This window comes from Aphanomyces invadans (genome assembly GCF_000520115.1).
Source record: "Aphanomyces invadans strain NJM9701 unplaced genomic scaffold supercont1.15, whole genome shotgun sequence".
NCBI classification, from domain to species: Eukaryota; Oomycota; class Saprolegniomycetes; order Saprolegniales; family Verrucalvaceae; genus Aphanomyces; species Aphanomyces invadans.
Window position 1 is genome coordinate 603,253 of NW_008580160.1, and position 16,879 is coordinate 620,131.

Below are 16,879 nucleotides of genomic sequence, written 5' to 3' on the forward strand. Positions count from 1 at the left end.
GTAGTATTCGACAACACCAGTTGCTTCATCGGGAGCGAGAGCTGCCTTCTCAGCAACTCGTGCTCAAGTGTGTACCAGAGCGACGAAGGTGGCTCCACACGCTCATGCCTCGCGTGGCAGGCATGATTGCACATGGCCAAAGCAACAGCTGAGATAAGTCAGAGCGTTTTGAGATGCTGGCGCAACACGTAGGCAACTTCCATGGCCGTGGGTCTGTCCATAGGGTGCAGCGCAGTGCAATTCCGTCCAAGCGTAACAAACCACTCGGGGCATTGCGAGGTAAACTGGGGTCGCAGCTCACCCGACATCACTTTTGCCATGATCGCAGTGTCCGTCAACGGATTCCCCTTGTCGTTGCGTAGGTCAGAGTAGGGCAAGATTTCCGTGTCGAGCTCGGACAGAATGACGCCGAAACTGAACAGGTCCGTGAGCTCCGTGTAGTGGCCATCCTGTAGGACCTCCGGGGCCATCCAACGATACGTTCCGATGCCTGCCGTCATGGTAGCATCATTCGTCTCCCGGGAAATGCCAAAGTCGGTGAGCTTGGCCCCTTGCACCGAATCGAGCAACACGTTGCGGGACTTCAAGTCGCGATGGATCACCGTCGGGTCCATCGAATGTAAGTACACGAGTCCTTCAGCAATGCGATGGGCAATCTTGACCTTGACCTTCCACGTGATCGATCGATGCTCGGGTGGGGCGTCGTGGGTGCACAGCAACGCGCTTCGAAGGTCTCCACCGTCCATGAACTCGGTGATAAGCATCATATCTGTCGGCCGCGACCACGCCACCCCGATAAACGTGACAACGTATTGGCACTCTATCCTACACGTGGCCTCCCGTCAGCGACAAACTCTCCATGGCCATCATGAGCAACGCAACAGTTGCAGACGAATTGCTCTGGAAATGGATGAGCAATGCAAATGCAGCAAAAGCACCAAGTCCTCGCTATCGAGTCCATTCCCACCACATCAAACAAACGCTTCAGACGAACAAAGCAGCTCAACGCCAATGCAGAGCATGGTGGCTCCGCCATTTTCAGAGACTCGTGGGGTCCCAAGATATGGTGCCAGCAACGCGCGTCGTGAATCAAAATATGGACACAAATTCCTCCAAATATAGCCAGCAACGAACGTCCATCGCACTCGAACAAGACCCGACAGTCATGACCACACCACCACACGACCGATCCGATAGTAGATGCGTACTTGGCAACAAGAGTGATTTCCAGGATGAATTTCTGCAAGTCGGACTTGGTTGCGCGGTTCGCTAGCAACGTCTTGACTGCAACAGACTGGCCGTTGTACTCGGCAAGCCACACTTGGCCAAATGCGCCACTCGCCAGCGTTTTCTCCATGCGAACTTCGTGCACGGGGATTCGATACAGTTCCAACTCGCCTAAGTCGAGTTCGCCGGTGGGCCCTTCACCGAGCGACCCAAAAGTTGACTTAGTGGTGTCGCCTTTATGGGAGCGTTGCTCTGTGCTGCCATCTTCCATATGTACAAAGCAAGCGTTCTTCGGACTGTGCTTTCGTCGAGACCGCATGTACAAAACAGCGGCGATGAGCAGCACAACCAGCACGCCAGCGGTAGCCCCCAAAATGACACCCGCCCGATTTGGAGCGTTGACGGGTGAAGATATCGGCGAGGGATAAGCAGGGGATACATCGGAAGAAGGAGGTAACGACGAAGGTTGAGGAGAGGTTGATGTATCGCCCACGACGCCAGAGTTGTTGATAGCAACGCCCTCGCAAATCGAACTGAGGGAAGCTAGCTCAAGGGGCTTGTTTCCGTTCGCACTATCAGGAAGCGAACACCCAGGAAACGGAACAAACGCGGCCTTGTTGTTTTCCAGCACCGTCTTGCAGATCTTGAGTGGACAATCCACGGCCTTCAAGCGCTTCGAGTCCAGTAGGCCAGCCATAAATTGCTTGGGAAACTCGCAATTCACATACTCGGGACGTTGGAGCAGCGTCGGCGCGTACGATTTGACGTATCCGACGCAATCCATCGGGCCAGCAAGTGCGTCGGCGCTGCCGTCGCCGTCGAGTTGTTGGGAGAGCGCCGCCCTGTGTTGTACAAAAACGTAGTCAACTGTATAAAAAACGAATAGTAAGCATAAAAATGCTTAAAAATATCAATAACATAGTTAAAGCTTAAATTGAAGCTGCATATCATTAGCTCTTTCGTTTACTACACATGTATTTCAAATTGAACATGGGAAATGCTAAAAAGAATGTTGAAAAAACACCAACAATTTTTTTTGTCTCCATGCGAAAAGTGGCGGCTGTGCAAACCGAAGCCGTAATCCCAAAAAAGCGTCCAATATTTCATATATTTCCGACGATTTTTAGCAGCATTTCGGTGAAATTTTTGTAAAAAAACAGACAAACGTTTGTGATTTTTTGTGAATGTCGCCAGAGCGCGGTCGTTCGCAAACCGCATTACACTTGTTCTATCGCATTCGATCCCCTCCGACCGCGCGACGTCGAAGCGATGAACGTCGACCTGTGCTCGACGATGTATAACGGCGTGGCGAAGGCGCTCCTTGGCTCTCCGTACTTCGACCAGTGCTCCTATCACAAAAAGCTCAGTGCTGGCTACGTTGACCTGTATCGCGTTCGAACAATGGATTGCCCCAACCCGATATGCCGATCGTACTTCCCTACCTTTGAGACGTATGCGAACACGGACATTTACGCGGGGTGTACTCTCACGGACGAGTCGACATCGCGGCAGATTTCATTCAAGGAGTTTGCTGTGGTGTGTCAAGGGATCGCATCGTCGTCGTCGTCTCCGTCACCAGCACCAACCGGAGGGTTGCTACCTCCTCCGCTTCCTCCAACACCACCCCTACCGTCCATACAAGCGAGAGACAATGAAAGCAACAACAGCATCACGATTATCGTCGCTGTTACGGCCATTGTCGTTGTCGGTATCCTCGTCGGGGCGTTCGTGTACATGCGCACCAAGCGAAAGGCCCAAGACCCGCCGCATTCCACCGATTTTGTGCACATTGTGGATCCGGCCGTGCATCAAGATCCTCCGACGTCCAAAGTTGTGCGATCGACACAACCCAACACCAACCATTCCACTGCACCCACGGCGACGACGACTGCAGGCACGACGGCGACTCGTCTCGACTCCTCCGTGACCCACTCCACCAACGCGTCTTCCTTTCAATCCGTTGGAGGGCAGTTGGACATGTGCGACCTTGACATGTACCGACTGCCAACGGCCGACGTCCGACTGGTCAAGGCGCTGGCGCAAGGCGCGTTCGGTGAAGTGTGGGTGGGGGAATACCACGGGGGTAAAATCGCCGTCAAGCGCCTCTTGCCCAACAAGTCGGCCCTGCCCGACGTGCAAAAGTTTATTTGGGAGATCAAGTTGCTGTCCAAGTACGTAATATGCACACTGCGTTGCTCATGAAGGCCCAAGCCAGTGTATCGACCTGAATCGGACGTGTGTAGAATCGACTGCCAGTTCGTCGTGCAGTTCATCGGCGTCGCGTGGAATGTTCCGGGGGACATGATGCTCCTCACCGAGTTCATGGACGGCGGCGACTTGCGCAGCGTGCTGGACGCGAACAAGTCGAGTCGTTCGTTCACATGGATTCAAAAGCTCAAGGTCGCGCTCCAGGTTGCGGAAGGTCTGGTCTATCTACACTTGATGGACCCGAAAGTAATTCACCGGGATTTAAAGTCGCGCAACGTCTTGCTTGATTCAACCAAAGGCGCCAAGATCACGGACTTTGGGATTGCGCGCGAGACTGACGACTCCACCATGACCGCTGGCATCGGCACGTTTCGATGGATCGCGCCCGAGGTGCTCCAGGATGGCCACTACACCGAGGCGGCCGACATGTTTAGCTTTGGCGTCATCTTGGCCGAGCTCAGCACTGAAATCATCCCGTACTCGGACCTACGCAACGACAAGGGAAACGTGTACACCGACACGGCGATCATGGCCAAGGTGATGGCGGGCGAGCTCCGGCCGAGCTTTGCGACGGATGCTCCAATGTGGTACTTGACGCTCGCGAACGAGTGCCTGGCTGTCGACCCCGACATTCGACCCACGGCCATGCAAGTCGCGTATGGCATTCGAAGTCAGTTGGAAGGATTTGTATGAAAAGATCGTTTGTTCTGACCGAGGAGTTGGCCCTGTCGCCCATGCACGAGCTGTGCAAGTGCGCTCTCTCATTTTTGTGGGACTCATCGAATCGATGCAAGACGTGTCGATATCGAGCTCAACCTTCATGCGCTCCTTCTTTCACGTTTCGAGCATCCTTGCACATGGGTGCAGGGCTTGGCAATGCCCCAAGAAGAAGCCGTGAGCGTTATCTTCACCACAACACCCATCGTTCGAGATGCGTTTGTGTTTCTTGCGGGCGTGCGCATCTCGAACGACTCTGCCGTCGACGGTGGTAAACAGCAAGGCCATTCACATGGTTTGCGAGATGCCATGCCACGAAGCGTTCAGCACCAGCCTTGAGCTGGGACGATGTAGGACGGCAAAGTACTGCGAGCGCTGTCTGGTCGTACCCACTCCAGCGCAACTACAAGGTTCAATCTGCCCACCTCGCAGAAAAAGAGCCACGTGCCCGATCGATTCAAGCCGAGTCTGTCGACAGTGTTACTGGGCACCCCTCCAGCACATGCCAGTCTGCAATTCGTATACTAGCTTCATCGACTCGTCATGCTCGTGCTTACCGTCCTGACAGCGGTGGCTTCAGCCATGTCGACTAGCCACTGCTCGTACTCGGCCGTCGACTCGACCAGCGAAGTTGATGCGGTGAAAGCCAGGGATTGCGCCAACTCCATGGACCGCATCGATCTTGTGGACCATCGAGATAACTGTCGATGCCGGCGTCCTGGCAACGTTCTCCTTCGGCCACGATGACTACAATGGCGCCGCCGTGCAATGTTGTGCTTGCAACCATTCAAGGTCAACCGATCAACACACTTGACAGGAGCTTGGACGGCGAGAGACCCTCCAGCCTTCGTTAGATTCCGGCATGCGGTCTCGCCAGCATCCGGCCAACACAAAGGAACAGGATGGGTGAATTACGTGTAAAATAGGAGGGCGGAGAGGTCTAGATGAATCCCTGGACGCGACTTCGAAGTTGGTACGCGACCTTCATCGCGGTCGGGCGATCGTCCGGGTTGAGGGCCAAGCACTCGCGACCCAACGTCAAGAACCACATCGGACACTCGGGCGAGAACGACGGCACCAATTGACCCGCCATCACCTTGGCCATGATCGCTGTGTCCGTGTACGGGTTGCCCGACGGGTTCCGCAGGTCCGAGTACGGGATGATCTCGGTGCTCAATTCGCTCAGGAGCACCCCGAGACTGAAAATGTCGGCCGACTCCGAGTAGTGGCCGTCCATGAGGACCTCCGGCGCGATCCACCGGTACGTGCCGATGCCGGCCGTCATGGTCGCGTCGTCCGTTTCCCTCGCAATGCCAAAGTCCGTGATCTTGGCGTTCATGTGCGAGTCCAGCAACACATTGCGCGATTTCAAGTCGCGATGGATGACCTTTGGATCCATCGAGTGCAGGAACACGAGGCCCTCTGCAATGTTGAGTGCGCACTGGAGTTTATCCTGCCACGTAAACGGCGTCGTGGCTTGGTGGGTGTGGTTGGCTTCCAGGACCTGGCGCAAGTCCCCTCCGTCCATGTACTCTGTCAGGAGCATCATGTCGGACGGCTTGGTCCACGAAACACCGATGAAGCGAACCACGTACGGGCAATCGATCCTAGCCATCCATCGCGTCATCAGTCCATTGCCCGCATGCACACATTGTGGTCGTACTTGGAAAGGAGCTTGATTTCCCAAATGAACTTCTGCAAGTCCGCCAGGGACGTCTTGGATGGGAGTAGCCGCTTGACGGCAATCGAACTGCCCAAGTGCTCCCCGAGCCAGACCTCGCCGTACGCGCCTTGGGCCAGCGGCTTGACCAGGTGCACGTCCTTGGGATGAACTTTGTGCATGTCGAGGTCGCACAAGTCGAGCTGGCCTGGCGTGCTCTTACTCATAAACAAGGACGAGTTGCTGGTCGTGGCTCGGCTTGAAGCACCCGAGTTCAGATCTTGTGTGGACCCAACTGTGTGGCCCCCATTGCTCCCGCCGTAGCGTGGCTCTGCGTTGGATGGTTTCGACATTCCCGTCGAATTCCCTGCAGAAGACGACGTGGCAGCCGTGGCTGTCGCTGTTGGGGCAGGCTCTGTCGGTTCGTTCAGAACAACGTAGGCGGTTGTTGTCGTCGTTGGAGGAGGGATATTGCGCTTCCGATTCTTGACGATCAGCACACCGATGAACAGGAGGACGACCACGACCCCCGCCACGATACCCACGATGGCAATCGTGGAGATCCCAGACGAAACGTCGGGATATAGCGACGGATACACATACGGGTTGGCGGTTGGGGTGAAGACGCTGCCGCCGCTTGCCGGGGTCGGTGCGACGGTGATGCCGTCGCAAACTGTCATCAGAGACTGCAAACTCACGTTCTTGGACGTCGATCTGTCCTTGAGGTAGCACGACCCATAATCCGAGTAAGCGCCGACGGTGGAAAGCGTCGTGAGAAAACTGCGACAATATGGTTGCGTGCAGTCGTTCTTTCTCACGGCCGCGAGATCAATCTGGTAGCTTGCAATCCACGTCGAGTACGAGCACGAGTACCCGGACGTATACGACTGCAGGTACGTGAGGAAGATGCTGCATGTGTCGAACGACATGGCGGCCAGCGGCGCAGCGCGGGGCGGCCGGCGAGTGGAAGAGTGGAAATTGCGTGGCAGCAACGTTCTGGCCAGATGCCGCCTCGCCGTTCAACGAGGTGAAAGGCATTTCAATATCTTACTTTTTGTAACGAACGTATGCATTCATCCCTGTGGTCAGAATTAGACTTCAAAAAACTATACTTGTTTTAACTAGAATCACAAAATAGTTCATATCGTTGCTGACCACATCCCGCATCATGGAACTTTAGCGTGAAATATTCCGACAAACGTCGTCGTGTTGTGTGAAAAATCGCATGTATTGGCCGCGCCATGAATCCACCGAGTGACCGATGTCCTGCGACGTATGGCAGCGAGAGATGCATGCGCGTCGGGGCAGCGTGAGAGGCGAGGAGCTTCTCCGAACGGCGTCCCAGTCGAGGCGTGGTGTTTGCTGAACGATTGAAGGGGTTTCACCGGCCAAAATCCAACAAAAATTACGAAAAAATCAAAAACTATGTGAGCAAAGCACATTTTTTACTTGAAGTTTTCGGTGGGAAGGACCTGGCCACAATGTGCCGCGGCGGCGCGATCGCGAGTTTCGACGTGTGGACGCTTGTCAGGGATGGAGCAGAGACAACTCCCATCGGCTAGCGCATGGCAGAATTGGTGCGCATCCTATCAACAGAAAGACAAAATCGTTTGTTCGGAATCGTTCTTCGGCTCACCCGATAGAGCGTCATGCCGGCCCCGAAGCTCGCTCTGCAAACCATGGGGAAGGGGGCTGGGCACGATGGGGCGAAGCAGCGCACCGACGTCGTGATGATGGCCCTCGTTTCACGCGCAGATTGGACTTGCTCTCGTCCATGCTTGCTGATGGTAAAAACATGCATCATGACATCGTTCCAACGTGTTTCGCCGCCCGACAACCCGCGGTGGCTGTGCCACATGTTCCCGAGGTGCCGCCGGTGGAACCCACATCACTTTGCGTTGTTGTTGCGGGCGTGTTCACTCGCGATGGCTTCTAACACAGCTGGACGCGTCGACGTGCAGTGCGACACCTGCGGGCTATTTCCGTTTGTCGGCCCGCTGTTCGTGTCGAAGCGGGGCTTCACCCTGTGCCATTCGTGCGCTTCGTCTGGAAAATATCAGGCTTCCCATGGTCCGTTTGACGTCGAGAGCGCCGACTCGCCGGCCCTCTTTCCCGCACGCGCGACGTGCGATGGGTGCGCGATCGCGCTCGACGCGACGGGGTTCCGGTCCACGTCGGTGTTCAATTTTGACTTGTGTGAGTCGTGCCATGCGTCCTCCAAGTGGGAAGCGACCCACGGTCCATTCCTGCCGCAGCAGTACCATCCGTCCAACGTCCGGTACGATGCGCAGTGTGACGGCTGCGAAATGTTCCCAATCGTGGGGGCCGTGCACAGCTCATTGACGTCACCGGGGTTTGTGCTTTGCGACCCGTGCGAGAGATCGCACCGGTGGACTCAATCGCATGGTCCATTCACGACGGAATCGCCGCCTTTCGAACACAACCAAGTCCTGTTCGACTCGACGTGCGATGGATGCGCCAAACTTCTCGTGGGAACTGGGTTTGCATCTGCGTCGACGTTCGACTACCACGTGTGCGCAGCGTGCCACGCGTCCTCGCGCGTGCCTCCGAACGGGCCGTTTGTCCCGATTGTGTTTGTGCAGCGACCTTCGTCGCAGCTACGCGAAATGGGCGCCAAGGGCAGCTGCCAGGGCTGCGGCGAGCCCCTCGACTCGTTTGCGTACCGCAACCGCGTTGGCTTTACCATTTGCTTTACGTGCGAGACGTCGGGCAAGTTTGACCTCCTCCACGGCCCGTTCATCGACACGGACTCGTACCAGATGAATCAATTGATCTAGACTTGGACGACGGCATAGCTTGCCCATGGACTTGTGGCTGGATCGTGCACTCGGCAAGAATGTAGCGCACGTCTCGAGGAATATGCATCCAATGAAATGGGATGGTCCCAAGCGATAATGGTAGCGTTATCGAGAGCCCGTGGGAATTGCCGAGCGCCACCTGCACCGACGACGCTGCCGTGTAGGGCCTCACGGACTCTTTGATTCTCGACGGAACCATCGGCAGCAATTACATCTCTGGACTCGATTGCTGCTTGAACAACAATCGAAACCATTGCTTGCCCACGGACTAGCATTTGCTTCTCGACGGAACCATCGGCGGCATCTACGCCACTGGACTGCTTGAAGACAGCGTGCTTGGTCGCAGCCACGGCGTCGGTCGTGCGTCGCCGGTGCCCTTCTCCGGGTCGACTGGCCCTACGATGTTGATTGAAAACGCCGACTCTAGCGCAAAAAGCATTCGCGTGGTTCAAGACAGTGTGCATCAGCGGTCCATGTGTCGAAGGGGCATGGTAGCATGGACTCGATGACGCCGCAGAGCTATGCAGTCGAGGCGCACGATGAGGCATTGTGTAGTGCTTGGTAGCTGCGTCGATCCAAGCAAACGTGGCTGCAGCTGTCGCACCGCGTGCCAAGGCAGGCATCCAGGCTAGCTCGCTGGTCAGCTGACCTTTCGTTGCTGAAAGAAGCGCCGGTCACACTTGGACGATTTCCTGGTTGGTGGCACAACGCGCCCACATATGGACGAATCAAGGCTGCATTGTCACGCTGGCCGAAGTTCGAAGTCCGCAGCGACAAGCTCGGCTAGAGTTAGCTGGCGAGCCCATCTGGCAACTCATCCCACGCACAGAGATGCACACTGTCAGCTTGCTCGTGGCTGTCCTGGCGGCGGCGAGGACCGACCCATCTCTCGCCGTACCTTGCTCATCGTCGGTGTATCTGACCGACGTAAATGCGCTCCTCAAGACTTGTGAAGCAGCCCTCCCAGCAGGGACAACACCCGCGACCTTCGTCAAGAGCAACACGTCGCAGTACTGCAGCATCCCGTCGTGCAGGTCGTACGAGGACGCCGTGTCGGCGCTGCCATGCGAGCCCAAAAACCGCACGTCGCCATCGACCAAGTCGGTCTGCTCGACGACGTCCGCGGCGCCCCCCGTCGACGACAGCCGCCCCTGCTCGACCAGTGTGCTTCAAGCGCGAGCGCCACTCAAGGCCAAGTGCCGCCAAGTGTTTGGAAGTCGCAATGTGACGACCCAAGAAGATCTCGAACAGTATTGCGCCGTCGATGCGTGCGCAGCCAACGTCAAACAGTACGCCAACCTGACGTGCACGGTGGGCGACGTGCCGGCCAGCATTTACGCCACCCTGTGCGACTCGACGCATGCTCAACCGTACGTGCCGCCGGCCATCCCATGCGGCGACGACGTGCGGAAGGCTCGTGCCGCCCTCAAGTTGCGATGCGAACAAGTCTCGGGGTTTCCGTCGCTCATGAATGCAACGTCGTTGGTCGACCTCGAAGCGTACTGCGCCTATCCTGAATGCAAAGCCAACGTTCGTCAGTACGTTAACTTGACGTGCGCCATCGACGGGTATGCTTCCTCCTTGTACGCTACCATGTGCGACGATTTGACCCGGCCCAACTCCGGGGGCGTTCCAGTGTGCTCTGCCGACGTCACCAACGCCCGCGCGGCGCTCCAGCTCACATGCCAACAGGCAACGGGGGGCCTCACCCCCTTGAACCTTACCACCGTCGCCACGAGGTCCGTGTTCTGCGAGAACGCTGCGTGTGCCGGCTACCTCAAGCAATTTACGGACGTGACCAACTGCTCGATTTATGGAGCCCCGGCCAGCGTCTGGTCGACCGTGTGCGATCGTGTGGTAAAGCCTCCGTACTTGACGACCGGCGTGCCCACGACCGGGTCCCAAAGCGCTGCCGAGTGCACCCTCGGCGCGTTTCAGTATGGGTTCGAAGCGGCAAGCAGTCGGTGCACGACGGCCGCCGGGATCGCGACGCTCCTCCCGAATTCCACCACTTCCGCCATGTCGATGGCGAGCTTGGCCAAGCTGTGCCCGATCCCCGAATGCGCGACAGCATTCCTTCTCTTCACAGATGCCAAGTGCACGATTCAAGGCGTCCCGGCCTCGGTCATTGCAAAGCTTTGCGCGCCAGCATCCCGCCCCACCGCGACATCGGCGCCGTCTGTGGCTGGGAGCGTGTCGGTGCTTTCCGTCGCCGTCGCAACAGTTGTAGTCGTAGTTTGGAACTTGTAGCTCGTGGAGGCAATCGATGGTTGCGACTGCGTACGAGATCCGTTCGAGTGGTGGGCACACTGCATGTCCATCCCGTCGTGGAAACGCCAAGCGCTTCGACGTGCCATCGATCGAGGCATCCGCTTGCATGCCATCCCCTCGTTGATGTATGGATTCGACATGCACGAGCGGCAGCAACTCGCTCGCTCCTTCTGACGAGTTGCAGCAGTGGCGGGCGCTCGTGGAGGGGTTTGGACGACCGGCGGAGGCCGCTCCAACCTCGCACCCGTTTGCACCATCGACCACATCCATAGGTGCCATTTCCGGCGGGGACGTTGTGCTTCAAGCCATCGTCGCGGAGAACAACAGATAAACATGGGATGTCGAAATGGGTTAGCGGTTGGCACAACTACATGAGCATGACAGCTGCAACTAACATCCCGAGCGTTGCCATGAAGGAGAGGACGGGGGTTGGCGCAGGGGATGGCGCGGGCAGAGGACTCGCCACCGTGGATGTTGGGGCCTTGGTCCCGACGCAGGTCTGGGCGACGAGTGATGCCGGCTCGTCGTTCAGCATGCACGTCAGCGACCCGTACAAGGCAAACATTCGGGTGCATTCAGAATATTGGCACAGCGAGTCCATGATGATGTTGGTTGTAGGCGGCGCTATGAGTCCCGCGACACGAAGGCAGGTATTCTGAGCTGCCACGAGGTCCGCAGGGAGTGACGTAGCCGTGCACTCGTTGACGGTGGTCGATGCCGTTGTCATGGGAAGCGCCACCGGCGCGGTCGACGCAGTCGTCGCGTTGTTGCAAAGTGTGGCAAATGCGCTAGCAGGGGCGCCGTTGATGGTGCACATGAGAGTCGCATGCTGCTTCGCACTCGCCGCGCATGTGGGAATGCTGCAGTACGTTGCCAACGCGGTCGCATTCGTCAAGTTGGCGATCGATGGGATGTTGGACAGCGATGCGCACTTGACTTGGATCAATGTGAGGGGGCGCAAGTCGTCCATTGTGCACGGCGGCTGGTCCACTTTGGTCGGCGCAGGCGACGTGTCCACGAGCCGAGGTGTAAACGGATCGCAAATGTGGGCAGCGACTTTGTTGGATCGCCCATCGCTCGTGCAATTCAAGAGGGCAAACGACCGGACGTACGCGCGGCACGCTGGAAACGTGCACATGTTGGCCGCGTCCGATGGGTTGGTCAAGTTGAGCTGCGATTCGGCTTTGCACTTGGAATAGAACGGCACGATGGGCTGGACATCCTTTGGCGTGCACGGGAGTTCCGCCGCGGTGGCAACCGACACCAGCACCATCCACCCCGCGAGCCATATCGATCGAGCCATGCGGAATCGGGGGATGCTCGGCGGTGTCTGCGGCGTTGTTGCGCCCACGGCCGCTACGTCAGATCTTGAACTTCAAGAATTGGATCGTGCAAGGTGGGGCCAACAAATGTGGACAAGCGCTCATCCTGGATGCACATGGATAGCACATGCATCGTGTTTGAAGCGCGCCGTTGCCGGCGCCATCAACGACTCACAGTCCTCGTGGAGGGAGGGTGGTCGTGTCGAGCATAGATATCGGCCACACCAGGCTGCACAGTGGTCGTCCCTAGGGCGCCGCTTACCTGCGGCGAAATCTTACAAACCAACGACAAAGATAATGCGCAGCTGCCAAACCCGATGGATGTGTTCGGGACTGTTCTATGTCGTGGCCACTCTGTCGTCGCTCGTGCACACGCAGCGGGAGCAGGCGTGGCCACCGAGCCAGCGACGTAGAGTGCGTCTTCGATCTGTATGGCGTTGACCATAGCTGCCGCCATGGCGCGGCACTGGCGCGCCTCGATCGTGGGAAGCGCGGCGGTCGATCGCGGTCGTGAGCCAGGTGGTGTCGAAGTTCGCTGGCAACTTCGACAGACTCACCCGGGTCAGATGGAACTGTAGCCTTTCACGGTCTGTCGCTTTGTCGCGGAATACTTTCGAGATGGAGACGGCAGCCATTCGCCGTGCTCGTGGCACGGTGGACGTGCCGCCTTTGAATCGAAGGAGCCTCGGGTCCAACATGCACGCCGCCGCCACGGCCGCTCCAACACGGACGGTCGAGCCAGCAGCCATCACAATGTGTAGCCAAGAGCTCATGACCCAAACGCACTTGATCCTTTCCAGCACGCCCAAGTACGCTCCGTGCTACGTCACAACGCTCCTCGACACCAACATCAACTCGACCAAGCTCCGGGAGGACTGCGATATCCCGGAATGCTTTAGCGTACTCAACCAAAACAAAGTGGCGGCCGCAGCCAGCCCCGGCCTCAACTGCTACGTGTACGACATTGTGACCAGGACTGCTTTTCGGAACGGCGACGCCGTCAACTTTTGCTTCCCCACCACAACGGTGGCCCCTCCGACCTCTTCCGCCTCAGCTCTGAACACGAACGGCGACTCGACGTCGGTCGTGGGCGGCGCAATCGGTGGCGCGGTCGGACTTGTGCTTCTTGTTGGCCTTGTCTGGTGGTGCCGTCGCCGCACGAGCCGTCGCAACGACTACTCACGTGCCGCCAATTTCAACGAGGTGCACTCGCCTGTAGTGGCCCTGCCCGTGCCGAAACCCGTCACGACGAACAACAGCAGCCACCATCCCACAACCACGACGTCATTCACGGGATCTTCTGGCCCAGGCGGCAGCAACCCTCCATTTCTCAACAACACGTACGACGGTATCGTGACGCAAGGACTTGCCCGAGACCTCGAGCAACTGGAGCTGCATCGGATTCCGTTCGCCGACGTTTGCCTCGTCCAGCCACTGGCAGAAGGCGCATTTGGCCAAGTGTGGCTCGGCAACTACATGGGCCAACGCGTCGCGGTCAAGAAGCTCCTGCCTCGAAAAGCCACCACGGCCGACTTGATGCAGTTCGTCAACGAAATCAAGCTCGTCGCCAAGTACGTCGTGCTGGACGGCGCGCCCGCTCACGCCGCGTTGTAGGTTTGATTGTCCGTACGTTGTGTCGTTTGTCGGGGCGGCTTGGCACAAACCGATCGACATGGTCCTCGTGACCGAGTTCATGGACCGAGGCGACCTCCGCGGCGTGCTCCAGGCGAACGCAGCCAAGCCGTGTGCCGAGCTGACGTGGCACGACAAGGTCGAGTGTGCGCTCGGCATCGCCGAAGGGCTCGTGTACCTCCACTCGATGGACCCCGTCGTGATCCACCGAGACCTCAAATCGCGCAACGTCCTGCTCGACTCGGTCCGCGGCACGAAAATCACCGACTTTGGCATCGCCCGCGAAACGCACGACCAAACGCTGACGCTCAACGCCGGGACGTACCGGTGGATGGCGCCAGAGGTCGTGCAAGATGGCCACTACTCGCAGTCGGCCGACGTGTTTAGCTTTGGCGTGATCCTGTCGGAGCTCGACACGGAGCAGCTGCCGTACGCGAACCAACGCAACGACCGCGGCAACCCGTTCACGGACTTGGGGTTGATGGAGGCCGTGGCCAAGGGCCGCATCCTCCCGTCGTTCACGTCTAGTTGTCCCGACTGGTTTCGGGAGCTCGGTCTGGCCTGCTTGTCCTTGGACCCGACGCTGCGGCCGTCGGCCACCCAAGTGTCGTATGCGATTCGAACGCAATTGCAGAGTGCATCTGCATCACGCGAGGACCACGAATATAGTTCAAGTAGCGTCGGTTATTTAGTTTAGTCGGCGCATTGCGACCCCTGCTCGTTTGATCTCCCGCATGCTGCACACAGGTTCGTCGAGGGGTGCGTTGTGGCGCGCATGAAGCCATGAGAAACCGCAGTGAACATGAACCACTGACTGCAGCGATGTCGAGCTTGCAAGTGAAGACGAAGGGGAAAAGGACGGAATGAAAGCCACTCCAGCGCTGCAATTGTGACATCGGACAGAGTTCCAGCGCAGTTGGACCGCACCCACACCACGTCTAGGCTGCATCCCAGCACTTGATGCTAGCCGGCTTCACTCGAACGTAACCTGTCTGCGCATGAACCAGCGCGTTCGGGTGCCTGATGTGCGCCAACAAGAGCGATCGATCCGCCGGCTGCGACGCACACGCACAGACCTCGATTGCGCGCGAGCGGTCCCGAAGGATTTTGGAATGCTGGGGCAGTCGTGAGATTGGCGACGGTGGTGGTGGCCGCAGGCGCAGTGCGTGAGAGTGATGGGAATGAGAATGGCCCAAGCAAAACTATCCGTGCCGCCGCCTACTTTCCCCTGGACGCACTCTCTCGACAGCTCAAACTTGTTGCAGCTCTGGCATCCACTTCGTCGCACGTGGCATGTACATTTCGCGTATTTACGTGTGCGCTACACTTCGGTCCTCATGGACGCGCACAAACCACTCGTCTCCATGGCATCTCCATGCCTATTAACTTACGTATGCTTGGTCCTTGTCGCTACTTGCCGCGACTTGGATCTGCAATTGCGTTCGAATCGCATACGACACTTGGGTGGCCGACGGCCGCAGCGTCGGGTCCAAGGACAAGCAGGCCAGACCGAGCTCCCGAAACCAGTCGGGACAACTAGACGTGAACGACGGGAGGATGCGGCCCTTGGCCACGGCCTCCATCAACCCCAAGTCCGTGAACGGGTTGCCGCGGTCGTTGCGTTGGTTCGCGTACGGCAGCTGCTCCGTGTCGAGCTCCGACAGGATCACGCCAAAGCTAAACACGTCGGCCGACTGCGAGTAGTGGCCATCTTGCACGACCTCTGGCGCCATCCACCGGTACGTCCCGGCGTTGAGCGTCAGCGTTTGGTCGTGCGTTTCGCGGGCGATGCCAAAGTCGGTGATTTTCGTGCCGCGGACCGAGTCGAGCAGGACGTTGCGCGATTTGAGGTCTCGGTGGATCACGACGGGGTCCATCGAGTGGAGGTACACGAGCCCTTCGGCGATGCCGAGCGCACACTCGACCTTGTCGTGCCACGTCAGCTCGGCACACGGCTTGGCTGCGTTCGCCTGGAGCACGCCGCGGAGGTCGCCTCGGTCCATGAACTCGGTCACGAGGACCATGTCGATCGGTTTGTGCCAAGCCGCCCCGACAAACGACACAACGTACGGACAATCAAACCTACAACGCGGCGTGAGCGGGCGCGCCGTCCAGCACGACGTACTTGGCGACGAGCTTGATTTCGTTGACGAACTGCATCAAGTCGGCCGTGGTGGCTTTTCGAGGCAGGAGCTTCTTGACCGCGACGCGTTGGCCCATGTAGTTGCCGAGCCACACTTGGCCAAATGCGCCTTCTGCCAGTGGCTGGACGAGGCAAACGTCGGCGAACGGAATCCGATGCAGCTCCAGTTGCTCGAGATCTCGGGCAAGTCCTTGCGTCACGATGCCGTCGTACGTGTAATTGACTTCAATGGCACCCGACGTGGAAGAGTCGTTGGCTGTGATGTTATCGCTGCTGGAGTTTTTCGCGTTCAGTCGTTGCACAGGCGGCGTCCCAAGAGCGTGGAAGGTACCGACACTTGGGCGATTGGGTTCGCGCACGGCGCGGCGACGATGGCGGCACCACCAACCAAAACCTACAACCAGAGCGAGCGCGACGACCCCTCCACCAATCGCTCCTCCCACGACAGTGGAGGAATCGGAAGCGAGCGCTGTGCTCGGCATCCACGTCGTGGTCGGGATCGTCGCAGTGGATTTTTCAGCGCAGAACGTGATGAGGTCGCTGTGGGGGAAAGCCGTCGTCGTCACCATGTCGTACATGAAGCAATTCAAGTTGCGCCGGGCGGTTCGCTCCTCTTGGTTCTGGACAAGCCATGTGAAGCACTCGGTGGCATTGCAGTCGCGACGCAGCAGCGTCGAGTTGATGTTGGCATTCACGACGGACGACATGTAGCACCGAGACGGTGGGCGCACGGTTGGGGTGCCACTGACGGCATCTCCCGTGCAAATGGCGACGGCAGGAGTCGGCACCACGGTCAACAGATCCTCGATCGCCGGCGAGGAAGTCGTCATCGTCTACGAATGAGTTTGTGGCGTCGCGACAAGGTTGAGTTGCCGACTGA

The 16,879-nt window shown here is 58.1% G+C and overlaps 8 protein-coding genes across 8 annotated transcripts; 4 read left to right on the plus strand and 4 right to left on the minus strand.

The window, feature by feature from the left end:
* On the minus strand, positions 1-2,095 carry H310_07796 (TKL protein kinase). Its single transcript, XM_008873296.1, has 2 exons — positions 1,209-2,095; positions 1-825 (listed from the first exon to the last, which is right to left on the minus strand). The coding sequence occupies exons 1-2, from the start codon at positions 2,009-2,011 to the stop codon at positions 159-161; spliced, it is 1,470 nt and encodes a 489-aa protein (XP_008871518.1). The 5' UTR covers positions 2,012-2,095; the 3' UTR covers positions 1-158.
* Positions 2,096-2,441: 346 nt separating this feature from the next.
* On the plus strand, positions 2,442-4,207 carry H310_07797 (TKL protein kinase). Its single transcript, XM_008873297.1, has 2 exons — positions 2,442-3,398; positions 3,471-4,207. The coding sequence occupies exons 1-2, from the start codon at positions 2,497-2,499 to the stop codon at positions 4,126-4,128; spliced, it is 1,560 nt and encodes a 519-aa protein (XP_008871519.1). The 5' UTR covers positions 2,442-2,496; the 3' UTR covers positions 4,129-4,207.
* An 839-nt stretch (positions 4,208-5,046) lies between these two features.
* H310_07798 (TKL protein kinase) lies at positions 5,047-6,804 on the minus strand. The gene is made up of 2 exons (XM_008873298.1): positions 5,816-6,804; positions 5,047-5,759 (listed from the first exon to the last, which is right to left on the minus strand). Exons 1-2 carry the CDS (start codon positions 6,739-6,741, stop codon positions 5,093-5,095), a joined length of 1,593 nt encoding a protein of 530 aa, XP_008871520.1. The 5' UTR covers positions 6,742-6,804; the 3' UTR covers positions 5,047-5,092.
* Positions 6,805-7,405: 601 nt separating this feature from the next.
* On the plus strand, positions 7,406-8,750 carry H310_07799 (hypothetical protein). Its single transcript, XM_008873299.1, has one exon. The coding sequence runs from the start codon at positions 7,462-7,464 to the stop codon at positions 8,608-8,610; it is 1,149 nt and encodes a 382-aa protein (XP_008871521.1). The 5' UTR covers positions 7,406-7,461; the 3' UTR covers positions 8,611-8,750.
* Positions 8,751-9,443: 693 nt separating this feature from the next.
* On the plus strand, positions 9,444-10,914 carry H310_07800 (hypothetical protein). Its single transcript, XM_008873300.1, has one exon. It carries the CDS (start codon positions 9,463-9,465, stop codon positions 10,879-10,881), a length of 1,419 nt encoding a protein of 472 aa, XP_008871522.1. The 5' UTR covers positions 9,444-9,462; the 3' UTR covers positions 10,882-10,914.
* A 322-nt stretch (positions 10,915-11,236) lies between these two features.
* Positions 11,237-12,309, minus strand: H310_07801 (hypothetical protein). The gene has a single exon (XM_008873301.1). The coding sequence runs from the start codon at positions 12,203-12,205 to the stop codon at positions 11,270-11,272; it is 936 nt and encodes a 311-aa protein (XP_008871523.1). The 5' UTR covers positions 12,206-12,309; the 3' UTR covers positions 11,237-11,269.
* A 510-nt stretch (positions 12,310-12,819) lies between these two features.
* Positions 12,820-14,575, plus strand: H310_07802 (TKL protein kinase). Its single transcript, XM_008873302.1, has 2 exons — positions 12,820-13,795; positions 13,839-14,575. The coding sequence occupies exons 1-2, from the start codon at positions 12,843-12,845 to the stop codon at positions 14,551-14,553; spliced, it is 1,668 nt and encodes a 555-aa protein (XP_008871524.1). The 5' UTR covers positions 12,820-12,842; the 3' UTR covers positions 14,554-14,575.
* Positions 14,576-15,127: 552 nt separating this feature from the next.
* On the minus strand, positions 15,128-16,829 carry H310_07803 (TKL protein kinase; the record flags this gene model as incomplete). The annotated part of the gene is made up of 2 exons (XM_008873303.1): positions 15,128-15,938; positions 15,982-16,829. 2 exons carry the CDS (start codon positions 16,827-16,829, stop codon positions 15,239-15,241), a joined length of 1,548 nt encoding a protein of 515 aa, XP_008871525.1. The 3' UTR covers positions 15,128-15,238.
* Positions 16,830-16,879: the final 50 nt, after the last annotated feature.